This window comes from Rosa chinensis, chromosome 5 (assembly GCF_002994745.2).
Source record: "Rosa chinensis cultivar Old Blush chromosome 5, RchiOBHm-V2, whole genome shotgun sequence".
Classification (NCBI taxonomy): domain Eukaryota; kingdom Viridiplantae; phylum Streptophyta; class Magnoliopsida; order Rosales; family Rosaceae; genus Rosa; species Rosa chinensis.
In genome coordinates, this window is record NC_037092.1 from 4,327,674 (window position 1) to 4,346,445 (window position 18,772).

Sequence of the window (18,772 nt, forward strand, 5' to 3'; positions counted from 1 at the left end):
TAAAAAATAATTTGACACATAAAAAAATTAAAATAATACCCAATCCGTTCTTCACTATTCTCGGGTTACTTGGGGTAATTAATTTAAGTATTTTGTTTGTGTTTAGTTATTTTTTATAAAAATTTAATATATATTCATTTGGTCAACTAATGAGATAATTTTTTCTCAAACAATTAATAGGATTAACCAATGGAAGTAGTAAGTAAATGTAGATATTCACTAATTAAATTCAATTCTAGCTTCTTTTTTTTTTTAACCAAGTTTAATTTAGTTTTATAAAATATTTGTAAAAAAAAATATATAAAAAATAGGGTTTTTACGATTTTATCCTTACTTTATCAGAATAATTGACGGAAGTACTAAAATGGCTAACGAAGAGATACTACATGTACCACTAGACTCTCTGAAAATTTGTAGGTACAAAAAAGTGCATTTCGTGATAGTTCGGATACCATTTGAGGATTTTACCAATTATAGTATGGGTGAGACAAGGTGTTGATGGATTCTAATATTCTAATTAGTTTTATGAGAACAAATGTAACCAGGTTGATCGAAATGATATGAGAGAGAGAGAGAGATTTATATGCGAACCATAACTGAGATAACATGCAGGGTTAAATTGAGTTAATCTTCCTAATAATAGTATAGAGGGTTCTCTTTGATATAAAAAGGAAATAGCAGAGGGGCCTCTCTCTCTCTCTCTACTATGTTTGGGTCGGGTTTTCTGTCGACTAAATCTTATAAGGAAATAGTAGAGCCCCCCCCCCCCCCCCCCCAAATGTTTGGGTTGGGTTTACTATCCATTATAAAATACAGGTTCATATCTCCAAAATTTCTTACAAAAATGTTTTCGTTTTATTTTATTTTTATCAAAGGAAATCACCATTTATATCAACTTCATGACGCATTTCGGCCTAATTGAAATACAATAGAGATCAACATTCTTCTTCACGATGAATTTAGCTATTTCTTGAACTACCTTGTTGCATTTATTTTGTTACAAAATTTTCATGGTTGGCCGCAACTAAAAATTCATTGTTACTCATCTACACATCATTGAACCTAAATGCGAAAAAATTGTTTAAAGTAAGCAAGGATGCAAGCGTAATTTTTGTTCCCGGGTTTGATGTCTCCCATCATTGAACCTCCATGACATGCTTATAAAGGTAAAAGATCTTAGGGTGGGTAAGGGTATAATTGTTTTTGCCAGACGTGAGAGATCCGAGTTCTGTCAAGTTCTGCAAGAAGCCGAGTGTGAATTGAGATTTATAGAGGGTAAGGGTATAATTACTCCATATTATTATTGATTGTAAATATCTTTTGCATATATAAAAATACATGGAACAAAATAAACCATATTAAACCAAACATCAGATAACATAAATAGATTTTGACAAAATACTTGATTTAATGAGAACGACTGAATGAGAATGACTAATTTTTGAGTCTCAAAACACAGAGACACTAAGGCATGCAAAAGATGACAATGATCCACATTTAGACGTAGCAAAAACACCCGCATATATAGACGTAGATAAATACATAGCAAGGTCTTGAAGAGACGGCCATATCCTAACACACGACACCCATTGCTATTACGTTACATGCACCCGTAAGGACGCTACTCTAAACTAAATTAGATAGGGAACCCTTCAATTAAAGTCTTCGCCTCTGTTTCTCATCAGAAACTGTGACATTAGTCTGCAATAAACCAAAAACCACAGTTAAGACAAGAATCTGCAAAAATACTTATAAGGAACAGTAGAGCAAAGAAAGACAAATGAAGATAGGAAAGACTACGAATCTAATTGCTGATGCAAACAATGGTAATGGGGTGAAATAGAAACAGGAGGTTACGAATCTAATTGCTGATGCAAACAATAGTAATGGGGTGAAATAGAAACAGGAGGATTAAATCCAGGTCGCATCTTGAGTACACACCCTAAACACTAGTTGAATTGAATTTAGTTGGGCAATTTCCACTAGCCAAAACACAATTTGAAGATGGCAAAACTATATGAATACAGAAAGGCTACCACCAAAGAGCTTTGAACGAAATTGAAGATTAAAATGGAGGGTTTTTATCCCCATTAGGGCGGATGAGGATTTTTTTTTTGTATGCTAAGATATTTGCTGTTACCTTTAGCAACACCCTTATATTTTTGCTGATCACAAAAATAGATCAATTCAAACGAAATTGCAAATAATAAAAGAGTGAACGGATGTCCAAAATTGCAGATAACAATTACAATAACACAACGGATCAGGAGGAAAAAAAAAAAACAATTAGGACAATGTATTTTATTTAGGCAGATTCATAACTCATTCAGGTAGAAGGAGATGTAGATGATAAAGAAACTCATACTTCTTACGCTTGCTGTCCGTTTTGGAGGCGCTTACGAACGATGGGACCGTCTGGAATAAAAAGTAGGCTACAGATGCATAACCCACAACTCGAAGAACCTGATTTGCCTTTGCCCGAAAGGCCATGGCCTCCGAGACAGAGGAAAATTTTGACAACGACATTTTTGCGAGATCGATTTGATTTTGCTGATTTTAGTTCGATGACCTTTATATAGCTGCCCTGATAAAGAGTTGGGCCTTATATCTTAAGATTTAAGTTGGGCCTTCCGTTAAAGAGTCTTCAATTATTTTCAGGAGCCCAACACATACATGTAGAAAGGGCCCAACACAAGTCCACAAAAGCCTCTATTCCAAGTGCATTTTAGTGCCGGGATCCACTTCTTGCTGCAGGGCTTACCAAGACTCTCTTGGTAGGACTATCTTCCTTTCAGCCCATTTTTGTCGTAGCCTGATTGTCCGAATGAGTCACTGTATAACGTTATCTATATTTATTATTAATGAATTGATTCCCTTTTTTTTGAGGTGGTTTTGGGGTGATCAAGGTGGTTTTTTAAGGTTGTTCGTTTGTTTTTGTTGTTTATGGGAAAACTCAATTATAGTATGCGTGAGACGAGGTGTTGACGGATTCTAGTATTCTAATAAGGTTGATGAGATTAAACGTTAGCCAGGTTGAAATGAAAATGAGAGAGAGGGATTTATATACAAACCAGAACTTGAGACGACATGCGGGGTTAAATTGGGTTGATCTTCCTAACAATACAATAGAGGGACCACTTTTCAAAAAAATATATATATAAATAGAGGGACCACTTTTTTTTTTGATTAAATAGAAACATTGCATTAAAAGGCAACAGCCCATAAATGGTACAAGGTCCATAAAGGACAAGCTCCCGAAGGAGTTACAAAAATAACCATAAAACTAGGAAACGTAGTGTTACAAATAGAGGCCCAACACATAGGCCGAAAACCGAGCCCAGTCCATGACCACCAAGCTGAAGCTAGAATCCACCGACAACAACTGTGAGAGGCAGCAGCCAAAATCTGCAAGAATGATTCATATGTCGAGATCAAGACTCCAAAGATCTTTGGTAAGCAAATCGAGATCTCCATCTCTGTACCCCCATAAACGTAAATCGGGTATCCCAGCAAGAGGCTGAACTGAGAAACTCAAACTGAGTTCTCGTCGTCGAGGTTCCCGCCGAAGTACTCCATGAAAGAGATTCGGATCAAGCTAGCAGCCAAGTATTCTTCCTTGTCCCAAAAGGAGGGAAACTGCTACAAGAGAAGGAATAGGAGAAGATTTACAGCCATTCACCAAGAAAAACGATATTGCCAATAAACCAGATGAAAAGGAAAAGAAAAACAAAGGTGAGGGAGGTATAGGGATGACCATGGAAGGAGAGCAGCAAGGATCATGGCCTCATTGTTGGAAGATTCAAACTGAAGAGATGAACTGAGCTAAAACCAGAAAATTAAAACAATGGAAAACGAAAAAAGAAAAAAAAAACGGGAAAACAGGGACAGCGCCCAAACAGAGGGGCCGCCCCCAACTCTCAAGCCTTGGATCTTAATCCAGAAGGATCAAGATCTGAGCTAGAGAGGAGGGGGAGGGAAACGGGTTTCAGATCTGTCACTTAGAGAGAGAAGCTCTGCCTCAAACGTGGCCCTAATGAGCATCATCGTAGAGGGACATCCTCTCACTCTCTCTCTCTACTATGTTTAGGTCGGGTTTACTGTCGACTATAAAATACAGGTTCCTATCTCCAAAATTTCTTACAAAAATGTTTTCGTTTTATTTTATTTTTATCAAAGAAAATCACCATTTAAATCGACTTCATGACGCATTTCAGCCTAAATAAAATACAATAGAGATCAACATTCTTCTTCACAATGAATTTAGCTATTTCTTGAACTACCTTAAGGCATTTATTTTGTTACAAAATTTTCATGGTTGCCCGCGATTAAAAATTCATTGTCACTCTTACTCACTTTCTCATCTAGTCATCATTGAACCTAAATGCAAAAGAATTGTTTAAACAAGCAAGGATGCGGCGTAATTTTTGTTTCCGGGTTTGATGTCTCCGTCATTGAACCTCTATGAGTAGGGTGGGTTAGGGTATAATTGTTTTTGCCAAACGTGAGAGACTCAAGTTATGCAAGAAGCCGAGTGTGATTTGAGATTTATAGAGGGCCATCTTAGTTGTATTGGATGACATATATATTGAGGGCCGTCATACATGAAAATACATGGAACCAAAGAAACTATATTAAACAAAACATCAGATAACATAAATAGATTTTGACAAGTTCATTCTCTTAGGCAGCATTCCCATTCAATTAAGGTACAGAACAGTCTCAACAAACATTAAAAATCCTCACTACATTAGTTATAATTACGTTAGCCAAAAGTACTCTCAAAGATTCACATTATGATGGGTTCATCTGTTCCGATTTAGGCCTACAAATCAATCAAAAACCAAAGAAAAGACAAAGAAGTTAATGTCACATAAGAATCTTGCAACAATTTTCAGAGCAGCACATCAAACACAAGCTAGCTTTATGTCAAATCTTGCAAATCAACCAAGAAGAAGAAACTGGAACAACAATCAATATCCAGATTTAGCTGTATATTCAGAACACACCGAAAATTAACAGAATTGTATACCTGTGTTCCTTGATGCAATATCTCCTTAGAAATCGTTGTTAAGCATTCTCCTCCTCTCTGCACAGTACAGTGAGCATTTTGTTATACGCGCCTGGTGGGCATACTTATAAACAATCACGTCTGTAATAATTGTTTAGTATTGGAATTTCAAAGCAATATTTGCTGCACATATATTCATATTCATATTCCACAAACCAACCTAATAAATTCAAAATACTTGATGAATTGAATACAGGATGAAAAGAGGTACTTTGTAGGTTAAATGGGGAAATCTAAACTATTAAATGTGAGGAACAATTTGCTCGTAGCAATGCATAATATTATGTAAATCAAATCGAAACAAACAAACTAGAACTAACCTATTATCTCGATTATGCCCTCATTGACTTCTTTCCACACTTGTATCTTGTCTCGAGTGAGATCCGCCAAAACCACAGCAGCTCCAACTTGCAGGGCTGCAAGAAAGGAGAATTCGAGAGCATAGAACCAAGACATCGAGAATTCTGAGTGTGGGTTGCGCGATTTTTGTTTTTTGGGTTCAATTCATATTCGCTAGCATAGAGCATCCTTTATATACTTACTTGAGATGTGTTGGGCCCTTTTTACAGGTCTTGGGCCGTGTTTTAGTTTCCCGATGAGTCTTTGAGTCTCTTTTTTTCGGCCCAATTCTTTAAGGAGTCTTATTTCAACATAGAGAAGGAAGTGGGCCGAGGGGGCCCAAAAAAGAATTAAAAAAGAATTATTTTCTCTTTATGAGGAACGACTACTTTATCATATTTGCACAATAATAAGTAATCATAGACCTAGTGCTCTTGAACTTGAACGTTGAGCGTAGAGAAAATTGTCATAAAAGCAAATGCACCAGCATACCAATTGGATGACCAATTGGAGAGAAAGAAGGAAAAGTGGAATGCAGCGGCAATAAATTGCCGGACTGATTTGCAGTTTGTTGGGGGCCCCACCTGCCCAGGCAATTGGATGACCAAGGATCAGCAAATGGATTGCCCGACCGTTGGTGGTGGGCTCCACACCCACATGGGCCTGCTGCCAACGGTTGTTTTTTTTTTTTTTTTAAACTTTCCTTTGTGCAACGGTCACTTAATTGTGGCTGTTGGATCATGTGATCCAATGGCTGCAATTAATTGACAACGGTAAGATTTTTTCCACCCTAAAAAATAATCTGAATGGGGTAAAAAAATAATCAGAAATTTTTTTTTCAAAAATTCTATAAATACCTAGTTCACACCTTAATTTCTCACACCAAAATTTTCAACAATTTTACCTCTCCATCTTCTTCCTCCATCAATCTTCTCTTCATTTCTTTCAATTATCATCCAGCAATGGGAGATTCGGGTACCAATTGGTCTACCGACGAGCAAATTCAATTGTGTGATTCATGGGCACGTAAGACTGTGTGTCCGATCACCGGAAAACATATAACCTCCTCCAAGTTATGGGAAAAGGTTCATGCTGATTATGTGCAAAATTGGCAAGGTCCACCTACAAGCCGAACTCCTCAAGCTCTCCAATCTCAGTTTCGAGTGTTGAAAAAAATTCTCAAAGATTGGCACAATGCACAAATGACCTCCCGTAATCGTATAGATAGCGGCACCAGTAAGATGGACGAGGTATTGATTTTTCCCCCAATACTATTAATTTTTATATTATTATTATTATTTATGTTTTTAAGTTAAATTTGTCTCTTACAAGTATTTTATTTCTATTGGTTGATTTTTATTGCTTCATTGTCATTGTTTAGATGAATCAAACTCAAGGGATCTTCATGAAAAAATATCCCAAGGTATTTGATAAATTTGAATGTTGGGAGAAAGTTAAGTACCACCCGTATTTTGTTGATCCACCATCTAATCCTCAACCACCGGCATCATATTCGACAGCTACTGCCTCCGAAAATGAGTCTCCAATTGAGTTGGATGATGATATCGTTTCGGAGACACCATCAAGCTCCATGCCAAGACCAATGGGACAAAAGAGAGCCAAAGAAGCAAAAAAGAAAGGAAAGAAGGCGCAAGATGCAGCTGAAAGTATGGCTCTTGCTATTCAAGCCATGGCCGAATCAACCCAAGCTTCTGTTGAGCTAGTGAAGAAAAGAAACGAAGAAATGGCTGCTCACACAAAGAAGGTATTTGAATTTGAAGAGGAGAAAGAAGATGCAAGAATTATGGCCATGGATACTAATTTCATGACACCACAATCAAAGGCTTGGTGGAAAAAGAAGAAGGGTGATATCGTAGCAAAAACAATGTCCGATGGTGGTAGTAGCGGTTGCTACATACCCCAATTCGACTAAATTTAAATGTTGTTTAGGAAATCAAGTTTTATTTTTTAATGAAATTTAAATTTCACTTATGTAATTTTAATTTTATGGTCAGTTACTTGGTCAGTGACATGGTCAGTTACATGGTCAGTTACGTGACTAGTTACAGTTACTTGGTCAGTGACATGGTCAGTTACATGACCAATTACAGTTACTTGGTCAGTGACATGGTCAGTTACATGACCAGTTACAGTTGCTTGGTCAGTGACATGGTCAGTTACATGGTCAGTTACGTGACCAATTACAGTTACTTGGTCAGTGACATGGTCAGTTACGTGACCAGTTACATGACCAGTTACAGTTACTTGGTCAGTGACATGGTCAGTTACATGATCAGTTACGTGACCAGTTATAGTTACTTGGTCAGTGACATGGTCAGTTACATGGTCAGTTACGTGACCAGTTACAATTACTTGGTCAGTGACATGGTCAGTTACGTGACCAGTTACAGTTACTTGATGTGTTTCAAAAATTCTAGGTGAATGATGAGCAGAATATAATTTATAACCTTTAGATTTATCTTTAAAATTACAAAGAAAACCAAACATATTAATAAAACACACAAACATAAAATACATTATTTAAAATTACAAACCACCATTTATTCAAATCTAATTAATAAATTGTGGTGGTTCATACTCAGTTACCATCCATGTTCCAGTTGTGCATCACCAAATCATCTTGTAGGCATTTGTGGAGGTAGGCCGACTCTACCTGAAATTCACGATCCATGAATGAAGGAAGATTCTGTCTATCTCTCCCCACTGGTTCAAAAGGAATAGCCTCTCCAGTATTAGGATGCACAGGCCGATCATAGACGGTTGCCATTGCTGGATTCATTAGATCATCTTCTTCAGGCTCCGCAAATTCTTCCTCATCAAACTCACCCTCCACAATCATGTTATGAAGAATGATACAACTTATCATGATGGCTCGAAGATTCTCTAATTTAAACAGCCTAGCACCATGACGCAGTATGGCCCATTGAAATTGGAGGATACCAAAACACCTTTCCACATCTTTGCGGTAAGCCTCTTGTTTTTTGCAAAAGTGTTTCTCCTCTTCTGTTCTGGGGTTCGATATTGTTTTGACAAAAGTTGACCACCTCGGGTATATTCCATCAGCAAGGTAATAACCATTAGTATACCTTTTGTTATTGACCTCAAACTCAACCAGAGGAGCAGTTCCACCTATGACACGCTCGAACACATTAGATGCACCAAGAACCTTGAGGTCATTTTGAGCTCCAGGGGTTCCAAAGAATGCATGCCATATATGCGTATCGTAAGACGCCACAGCTTCAAGAATAATAGTTGGTCTACCCTTTCGACCAGAGAAAGCTCTAGCCCAGCCAGTTGGGCAATTCTTCCACTCCCAATGCATGCAATCGATGCTCCCAATCATGCCTGGAAACCCACGGCGTTGTCCTCTATTGAGAAGCCTATATAAGTCAGCAGGATTTGGAGGACGAAGGAACCACCCAGAGTAAAGAAACTCGACTTGCCTACAGAACTTCTTCAGACATTTCAGAGCTGTAGAAGCTCCCATTCTAGTGATTTCATCACATTGATCAGCAGCTGCACCGTACGCAAGCATTCTCAGGGCACCTGTCATTTTTTGTTCGGGAAGCAATCCCATTTTTCCAGTGGCATCTGATTTTTGCCCCCAAAAACTATCAAGGTTGCAAAGATCCTCCATTATGCGTTGGAAGACATGTGTTTGCATTCTATACCTCCTTCGAAAGCCTGCTTCATCGTACACTGGACGTTCGACAAAATAATCCTCCAGGAGAAAATGACCTCGGACTTCTCTATGTCTTTCGACATTTGGGGCACGGCCAGGTCTTGAACCACGTCCTCTAGGTGTCTCTGATAATTGATATTGCGCCACCATAGCAGCCGCTTGAGAGTTTGTAGCTTGAATCCTCTCGAGCTCTTCCATATTTTCACGCTCCCTTTCTAACAACCATTTGTTCAATTCTTCCATCGGAAAAAGGAGAAATGAAATGGATGATAGATTTCAAAAGAAATGTAGGTGTAGAATGAGAGGAATGTGTGAGTAGAGAATGGAGTCTGAAGCTTATTTATTACCAATATTGAAAGATAAAAAGTTAGGATAAGTACACGTGTCACATTTATATAGGTTGAAAATCTTATCACATATCCTAGATATATTTTCAGAAGATAACGATATCTGACGTTGACATGTGTCCAATGAAGATTGGGCGATTATCTGATCAGAAATCATATATATTTTTTTTATAAGAAAAAGGTATCTAAAGTCAACACATGGCAAATGAAGATTGGTCGATAATCTTATCAATTGTCTTAGATATATTTTTTTTTATCATAACAATAACTTAATTTTTTTTTCAGGGAACGATATTTATACAACAAATACAATTTTATTTGTTTTTAAAACTTATGCATTAATTTTTTATTAAATTAACATTGCATGATTAATCTAATTGTTAATTGTTTAGTTAATTAAATTATAAGTTTAATGAATTATTCAAATTTGAAGTGTGAATAGTGGATTGGCAGACAAATTGCCTTTCATTGGTGCATTGTATAAGCTGAAGGCAATTGCTAATTTGAGATGAATAGTGGATTGGTAGTACCAATTTGGTTAGCAAATCAGCAATTGCCCTTGGTTCATGGGTGCATTTGCTCTAATAATGTTTTAGATTAACGATTTTCATTTTACTGAGAGCTACAAATTATTTTTCTGTACGTGTGCTCTATATATTCACAACAAGAGTTAAGCAATCTCATATAGTATTACACTGTGTGTATCACATGCTTTTCTTTTGTTATATATAACTACTTTTCATTAAATTCTAAATCAACTCAAATACTAACAATTCTTTGTTGCTTGTATCGTGTTCACTAATCCACTGGTCGTTAGTGAACTTATTGAGTTTATTCGTACTGTAGAACATATGACTACTTGTGGTGTAAAGGCATTAGGCATTGCAACTATTAAGAGGAATCCTCTTACTATATTTTCACGTACTGGTTGTTGATACTCATTTAAGGTGCATACAAGGAATCTCCAAAAAAAGGATGTTGGTTAAAACGTAAACGCGCTATATTGCAACACACGGATACAATATTCCCCTATTTGTATAGTGAGAGATCTGCTTCTTATCCTTTTGCCAATGAGATGAATCAAACAGTGCGACATGATGTTAGTGGTCGTGGTGGTATGCCATTCCCTAGATATCCTGAAAGAGCAGATCTTTAAGTAAGGGTTTAGTCTAATATATATTTTTGATGGGTTAACCACAATAATGTCTCATTGATATTCCAAAGTTTAGACAATTGTGTGTGTGTATATATATATATATATTTTTTTTTTTCTTCTGAATTTATGTTATCTGACTAGCAAATTTGTGGATTTCTATATATGCACCTTTCGACGTTCTAAACGAACAAAATATTCAACACACGGACCAAACACAATTGGAGGTCGACATGTTGAATTGTAGAAGATCTGAAATTGAAATTAGTAATAACAACCCTCCCATTAAGAAAATGCTAAATGAAAAACAAGGGTCAAAAGAGAAATCGAAAAATCTGAATTATTTTGAAATATGATCTTAATAATGAAACACTCGTGTTTATTGGAATTGTTTATTGGCCAAATTTGGAATTCTTATTCTGAAATAGAAAAACTATTTACTAATTTTTCTTCACTGGTCAACACTCTGTAGTTGAGCAACTAACTGAGACTGCACTTGCTATCACCAACCAAGGACCAACAACGTCACATTCCTACTACATTTTAGCACGATCTTACCATAGTGTTAGGGGCTGCACTTGTAATGCTGCAAGCAACCATGTCCAAGGTCATTAGTCAAGCCTTTGGTTGGTTTGCTTGTGTGCTAGGGATGTTTTGGTAATTTACAAATTATGTAATTTATTTTATTTTAGCATTAGTCTCCTTGGCCTTTTTCATGTTTCCTCCTGTTATGTTCATGTAAGGCCGATATGCTCTTTGGGGAGGAGTTCCTAGTCGGCATAGTTTGGACTTTGGACTAGTGAACTAGTATAGGTAAGCACATATACTTTTGGCTCCCTTGCCGTCTTACCATCAATAAAAGAGGAATTATTCAATCATCTGTGTCTCGTGAGATTGCCCTTTGATCTTTCCTTTCGATTGTTTATTGTTCTTCGCGGTTGCCTAACGTTTATATAATTGTGTTCTTGCTCGTTGCTAGCACTGTTTTAATATCGTGTGGCTTTCATTGTTCCTTGCAAGGTACTCACTTGGCTGACTTGCTTGCTAGCAAGTGCCGCACGGTCCGCTTTGCGCATTGCAAAGTTTGGCCGGTGACAGTTGGTATCAGAGCCAACTCGGCTCAAGGAGCTCACTACGATGACAGGCAAGATGACAAACCAACAAAGATTCGATTGGTATGACCAGCAACTCGAAGAACTTGCGAGGGTGCCCGATAGGTTGATTGATATCACTAAGGTGTTGGACCGCGTCGACCTAGATGAGTTGGCGGCGCGGATGATAGAGGTGGAGAGACTAAAGGATCGAGTTGTGGCCCGTGAAAAATATAAAGCTCGAGGAAGTGGGAGAGAGAGAAATGAGGAAGAAACTCCCATTCCAGACGAGCAAATGGGGGCAATGAGTGATGCCCTTGACACACTCCAGGTGATGGTGGACAATATGGCAGAAGATGTCTGAGCCACCATTGATGCATTCAGGAACGAGCTGGTGGAGATGAGTACCAAGCTCAACCTGACCATCCGTGCGATGGGAAACCAACCTGTGACGGACTACAGGAAGGTAAAGATACCAGAACCTCAAGCATTTAGAGGGGCGCGAGATGCCAAGGAGCTTGAAAATTACTTGTTTGATATGGAGCAATACTTCCGAGCAGTGAAGCCAGACTCGGAAGAGGTGAAGGTGAACATGGCAACAATGTATTTGTCGGGAGATGCAAAACTATGGTGGAGAACCAAGTATAATGACATCCAAATGGGAGTATGCACCATTGACACTTGGGAAGACCTTAAGAAGGAGCTCAAAGCTCAGTTCTTCCCTGAGAATGTTGAATACATTGCCAGACGGCAACTAAGGGAGCTCAAGCACACCAACAACATCCGAGACTTTGTGAACAAGTTCTCTGTGCTCATGCTTGACATCCCGGAAATGTCAGAGAAGGATCGGCTGTTCTATTTCCTTGAAGGCTTAAAGCCATGGGCGAGGACAGAACTTCAGCGGCAGAGGGTCCAAGATTTGGCCTCCGCACAAGCTGCTGCTGAAAGGTTGACGGACTACACATTCGAAGAGAACTCTTCTAAGAAGACTCAGCCGTTTTCGAATGAGAATGTCAACAGAAATGTAAGGCCCGGACCAAGTAAAAGTGGGGGAGCGGAGTCCAAATTTTCCAACTCAGGAGGAGGGGACAGGAGAACAGTGAACGCGAGGGACACGGCAACTTCCAAGCCTGTTGCCTCAACAGGGGTCTTCACCCCTCGACCTTTTAATCCCTCGGGCTATGCTCCAAAGCCTCTAGTATGCTTCATATGCAGAGGACCTCTGTTGAGAGAAAATCTGCACACAGTGAGCGTAAATGTCACCCAACATAATTTCACTCGTATTCATTTAGTGAATAGAGTTTTTATTATTTTGGGTTCGACCCATTCAAGACAGAATGTGTCTCTTAATTACAATCCCTTGTTACAGGGAAACACCCTTTGATTCCATTTATGAAGAAACCAATTGATGGGATGTGTGTTTGTTTGTTTTTGCGGCTGCACCCGGATATTTGAATGGGTTGCCTACGTACCCTTGGAGAGGGATCAAGCCACTCGTAGTTCAAGAGTTCCAATGAGTGGATGACTCATTGGAGGCTTTTGATTTTGGAATGAGAGTAGTGTTTAAGATGAATTTGGTGTAAGTGAACCAGGGATTCGATTTTGTGTTTAGGACGCGGTTGCATCTAGATAAATTTGGTTCTAGATTGCCTACATACCCTTTGCGGGATCAAACCACATGTAGTTCCGGCATTTGAGATTTAAATGAGTAGATGACCCATTTATTTTGGATTTGTGTTTGAGAGATTTGAAAGGTTTAGAGCCTTTAAACTTTGTGTGATTTGGGAATGATTTGATTTTCTGGTGCTGGAAGAATTTGACTGGAGTCAGTGATTCATTTGGGACTGGCTGAATTTGACTGGTGGAGTCAGGGATTCTGTTTGGAGTTGCGGTTGCATCTAGTGGGTCTCTAGACTGCCTACATACCCTGTGAGGGATCAAACCACTGTAGTTCATTAGGAATTGATATTTCGGTTTTGTACCGACTTTTTATCCGACGGATGTGTGTATGTTTTTTTGAACCCGTCAAATGTATTTCTTTGGGACACCTAATTTGGTAGAGTGTCTGTTGATTTGACCCAGACCTGATGTACTGAGATTTGCAGTGAGCCTTGTGATTTGGAATGGGCTTTAGGCTGCAAATTAATCGGGCTCGAGCTTTAAAGTGCTCTGGAGACCCATATTTATCCTCAGGATTTAGTTTCATCAACGCCAGGTGGAAAAGTGATCTGGGCATCATAATGGGCCTTGGATTTTGCAATGGGCTTTGTGTCGCCTTCTTCACTTATCGGCGAATCATATTACGGAACCATAGTGATCTACTTCAAGTGAGTGATTTGCTTCAAGTGATTTGGACATGCATCTTGAGTTCTTGACTAGCTTTGAAATGGGCTTGCTTCCCGATTTTTTTTTCATAGGAGGCCCGGCTAGTTTGAGAGAGAATTTGTCTCGAGGCTCTGAGCATATCACCGCTTCACCGTTTTATAGACAAAGTGTGAGAAAGCCAAAGCTTAATTGTTCATGGTTTTGATTCTTCCAAACACCTGGACGTGGCCATGTTCCTTGTCACTTTGCCATTTAATTCCCATTTCAGAAGAAAACTACAACAGCACCATGGTTTGACAATTATGCTTAATTGCATATGGAATTTTTGTCTCGATGTGTACCGAATGGTTTCCACTGCTAATCCCTTTTAAAAGAAGGCATGATCATGGCCCTTATTTGGTTTCTTTAATCATTGTTCCACTACCTTATGATGATATGATCACCGTGAGAGAGAGAAGTGACAAAGCTTAATTAAAGCTTGTTGCTCTTTATGGTCTGGCCCATATTCAAAGAAAGTTTGCAGCATTTGTCTTTAGGTGTAGGTGGGTCTTGCACATTCCTCCATCATCTAGCTTAAAGCAGCTTCCTGAGTGGTGATTCTTGCTTTAATTAAATGTGGTTGCTGCATGCTTTCTTGATCTTTTATACAGCTGCTTCAATTATGCATCTTCTTCTGCCCTGCGCTGGGATTCAGTTGACAAGGTAGGTTCGGAGAATTGAAAAGCTTCAGCTTCGTCAGCTTGGTCTTCAAGTTTTTGATCTACTTCCCTCCTTGCTTGCATATTGGTTTGTTCTTTTGTGCGGCTTGTTTGCAAGTGGTGCAAGGCCATTTGTTGTGTTGCGGTGGAAAGGAAGGCAGGAGGTGGACGGCTTCATGACATTCCACCGATTGGTCATACACTCGTGGATACACATGTATCATATACGAGATTGCGACCGTTCGGGGATCTCCATAGCTCTATGGTGACACAGGTACAAAAGACGCTGCATTTATTTGCTAGGAGAGCGCCATCATTTGTTGAAGCAGCAGTCCTTCACTAGGAGAGCATTTTCACCAGGAGAGCACCTCATGGGAATGGTGTTGTGGTTTTGATGCGTGCCAGAGAGACTATTGTGGACAGCAACTTGACTCCTCCATTGTTGCTGATGTGGTAATTGCCTTGGTCACCAGCAGGAGATTTGAGATGAGATTTTGGCCATGCTTCATGGATCGGTTGTCTTAGTGAGGACGTTAATGGTAAGCACTTGACAACGTCTGCACCATGAAAGGAAAAGTTCAGTAATTTCAGGTGATAATTATAATTATACCTGTGACTTATGGAGCTTCTCCTACAGAGACGTGGTTCTCCTTCAGTGGCTTCTCTTGAAAAGCTTTTAAGGATGGAATGTTGTAGGCCTCCGGTCTTGTGTGAACTCTCTTTTCTGCTCTCCTCTCTCTTGTGTGCCTCTGTGCTGTTGGCTTTTGCTCTTTAATGTTGCAGAGCTTTCTGCTCTCTAGTCTTTTTCCTGCCCCTGCTCGGTCTCTCTGCTGCCTTCTCTGCTTTTTTTTCTCTCTGCCCCCCCTCGCCTTTGATGTATAAGGCTCCTTTTATAAGCCATATAGATTAGGAAGGCTATGGATATTTAAATTTGAACTTAACCAATCCCACCTAGTATTCAGCCAAACAACTTTTTAAAAAAAACTGCATTATCCCTCCAACTTTGATCGTGGCTAAATCCCATTAGGTTCCTTTTCTTTTGGATGTACCTGGCCCTTTTTTTTTTGTCTTTTGTTACATAGTCTTTCAACTGAACTTGGAGTTATCATTTCACGTTCACCTTCCTTTTTCTTTGACTGACTTTGTAACAAACCTCATCAATCTCCAATTTGAATGCCACACGCTTTGATTGCAGCAATCCTTTATCTTTTTCTTTAAAATTTGAACTGGAGACGTGATTTTTTCTTATTCAACAACCTCATAGAGTGAATGAATGCCCTCATAAGACTGCTCTCTCTGCTCTACAGGCTCATATTCAATTGAAGGAAATAGAGGATCAGCAAGAGCCTGAGGGGGAACCTAGTCACATGGGAGCTTTGAGATTCTTGGGTGCGGTGGAGAAACAACCACGATCACCTAAGAAGTCCCAAGCTAAAGGCTTGATGTTCGTAGATGGTAGTATTAATGGGAAATGAGCCAAGAGCGTGATGCTTGACACAGGGGCCACTCACAACTTTGTGTCAGAAGCCGAAGCTCGGAGTTTGGGGTTGAAGTTGGAGAAGGATGTGGGCCACATGAAAGCTGTAAACTCAAAGGCCTCACCCACAACAGGCCTATCTCGAGGGGTATCACTCAAATTGGGTCGCTGGCAAGGGAAAACCGACCTCGTAGTTGTTCAGATGAACGACTTTGATGTCATATTAGGAATGTAGTTCTTGTTGGCGAACAAAGCCATTCCCATTCCTAGTGCCCAACACTTGCTCATAATGGGAGAAAGGCCGTGTGTGGTTCCCGCTAGAATCGAACAACCAAGTGAACCCCGCCTCTTGTCCGCCCTCCAGTTCAAGAAAGGCGTGAAGCATGATGAGCCTACCTATGTAGCAGTTCCCCTGATAAGGGATAAGATAAAAGAAGAAGTGATTCTGAAGGAGATCGAGGGGGTATTGGAGAGCTATGTAGATGTGATGCCTCCCGAACTTCCCAAGAAATTACCCCCGAGAAGGAGTGTGGACCATGAGATTGAACTGCTTCCGGGGGCCAAACCGCCTACAAATGCGCCTTACAGAATGGCTCCCCCAGAACTGGCGGAACTTCGAAAGCAGCTTGAGGACCTGCTCAAGGCAGGATTCATTAGGCCATCTAAAGCCCCATTTGGTGCGCCCGTGTTGTTTCAAAAGAAGCACGATGGAAGTTGGAGATTATGTGTGGACTTTTGGGCTCTTAACAAAGTCACTGTGAGCAACAAGTACCCTATCCCTCGGATTGTAGATCTATTTGACCAACTCAGTGGTGCCAAGTATTTCACAAAGCTAGATCTTCTCTTGGGGTACTATCAAGTTCGCATTGCAGAAGGCGATGAACACAAGACCGCGTGCGTCACTCGTTATGGCGCCTTCGAGTTCCTAGTGATGCCATTCGGGTTGACCAACGCGCCAGCCACATTCTGCACCTTGATGAACCAAGTCTTCCATGAGTACTTGGATAAGTTTGTGGTAGTCTATCTGGATGACATTGTGGTATACAGCTCCACCCTAGAAGAACACGTAGAGCACCTGAAGCTGGTGTTCCAACGGTTGTGGGACAATCAGCTATATGTCAAGCGCGAGAAGTGCTCATTCGCGCAAGTGACCATTAAGTTTCTAGGTCACGTTATTGAAAGGGGTCAAATCAGGATGGATATGGAGAAAGTAGAAGCCATAAAGGAGTGGCAAAACCCTAAGAATGTGAAAGAGCTACGTTCTTTTCTTGGGTTGGCTAATTACTACCGACGTTTCATTGAGAACTACTCAAAGAAGACAACCCCCTTAACTGAGTTCTTGAAGAAGGGAGTGACATGGGACTGGAGTAGTGATTGTGAGCAGGCCTTTCGAGATTTGAAGAAGGCCGTGATGGAAGATCTGGTCCTTGCCTTACCTAACCTGAATCAGCCGTTTGAAGTTCAGACTGATGCTTCTGACTTCGTCTTAGGAGGTGTTCTGCTACAACGGGGACATCCTGTTGCATATGAAAGTCATAAACTCTCGGAAGCTGAGAGGAAGTACACGGCTCAAGAGAAAGAGTTGCTAGCCGTGATTCACTGCTTGAGGACGTGGCGACACTATTTGTTGGGGTCAAAGTTCCTTGTGAAGACAGACAATTCTACCGTCAGCCACTTCCTGACCCAGCCAAAGTTAACTCCAAAGCAAGCTCGGTGGCAGGAGTTTCTTGCAGATTTCGACTTCCAGTTCGAACACAAGGTTGGGCACACAAACCAAGTTGCTGATGCTCTAAGTCACAAGGCCGACCTTGCCACCCTCAAGGTGTTGGCCACTTTGTCGAGCATTATCATTGCCACAGACATCAAGCAACGTATCAAGGAGAGTTTTGGGAAGGATCCCATGGCGCAATCCCTCATAAAAATGGTGAAAGAATGGAAGAGCCGTCGGTTTTGGATGGAGGATGACATACTGATGGCCAAAGGAGGATGAGTGTTTGTTCCACGAGCTGACGGACTACGAAGAATGCTCATGATGGAGTGTCACGACACCCTGTGGGCCGGTCACCCAGGATGGCAGAGAACCCACGCACTTCTCAAGCAGGGTTACTGTTGGCCCCAGATGCGAGACGATGTCACGGAATACACCAAGACTTGCTTAACATGCCAGCAAGACAAGATTGAGCGTCAAGAGACTCCAGGGCTGTTAGAACCACTGTCCATTCCGACTCGCCCGTGGGAGAGTGTCTCCCTTGACTTTATTACTAACCTCCGAAGGTGGGAGACTTATCAGGCATCCTGGTGGTGGTTGACAGGTTTTCAAAGTATGCCACCTTTGTGCCAACTCCAAAGTATTGTTCGGCGGAAGACACAGCAAGCCTCTTCTTCAAACATGTGGTGAAGTATTGGGGTGTGCCTCAGAACATTGTCAGTGATCGGGACACTAGGTTCACGGGAACATTCTGGACCGAACTATTCAAGCTGCTCGGGTCTGAGCTCAACATATCTTCAAGTTATCACCCACAGACTGATGGGCAAGCAGAAAAGTTCAACGGGATGTTGGAGGAATAACTG

The 18,772-nt window shown here is 40.3% G+C and overlaps 1 protein-coding gene and 1 long non-coding RNA gene across 2 annotated transcripts; both read right to left on the minus strand.

The window, feature by feature from the left end:
• Nucleotides 1-1,406: 1,406 nt before the first annotated feature.
• On the minus strand, nucleotides 1,407-2,526 carry LOC121049553. Its single transcript, XR_005800720.1, has 2 exons — nucleotides 2,366-2,526; nucleotides 1,407-1,701 (listed from the first exon to the last, which is right to left on the minus strand). It is a non-coding gene; the product is annotated as an uncharacterized LOC121049553 (long non-coding RNA).
• Nucleotides 2,527-8,006: 5,480 nt separating this feature from the next.
• LOC112202954 lies at nucleotides 8,007-9,353 on the minus strand. Its single transcript, XM_024343996.1, has one exon. It carries the CDS (start codon nucleotides 9,351-9,353, stop codon nucleotides 8,007-8,009), a length of 1,347 nt encoding a protein of 448 aa, XP_024199764.1.
• Nucleotides 9,354-18,772: the final 9,419 nt, after the last annotated feature.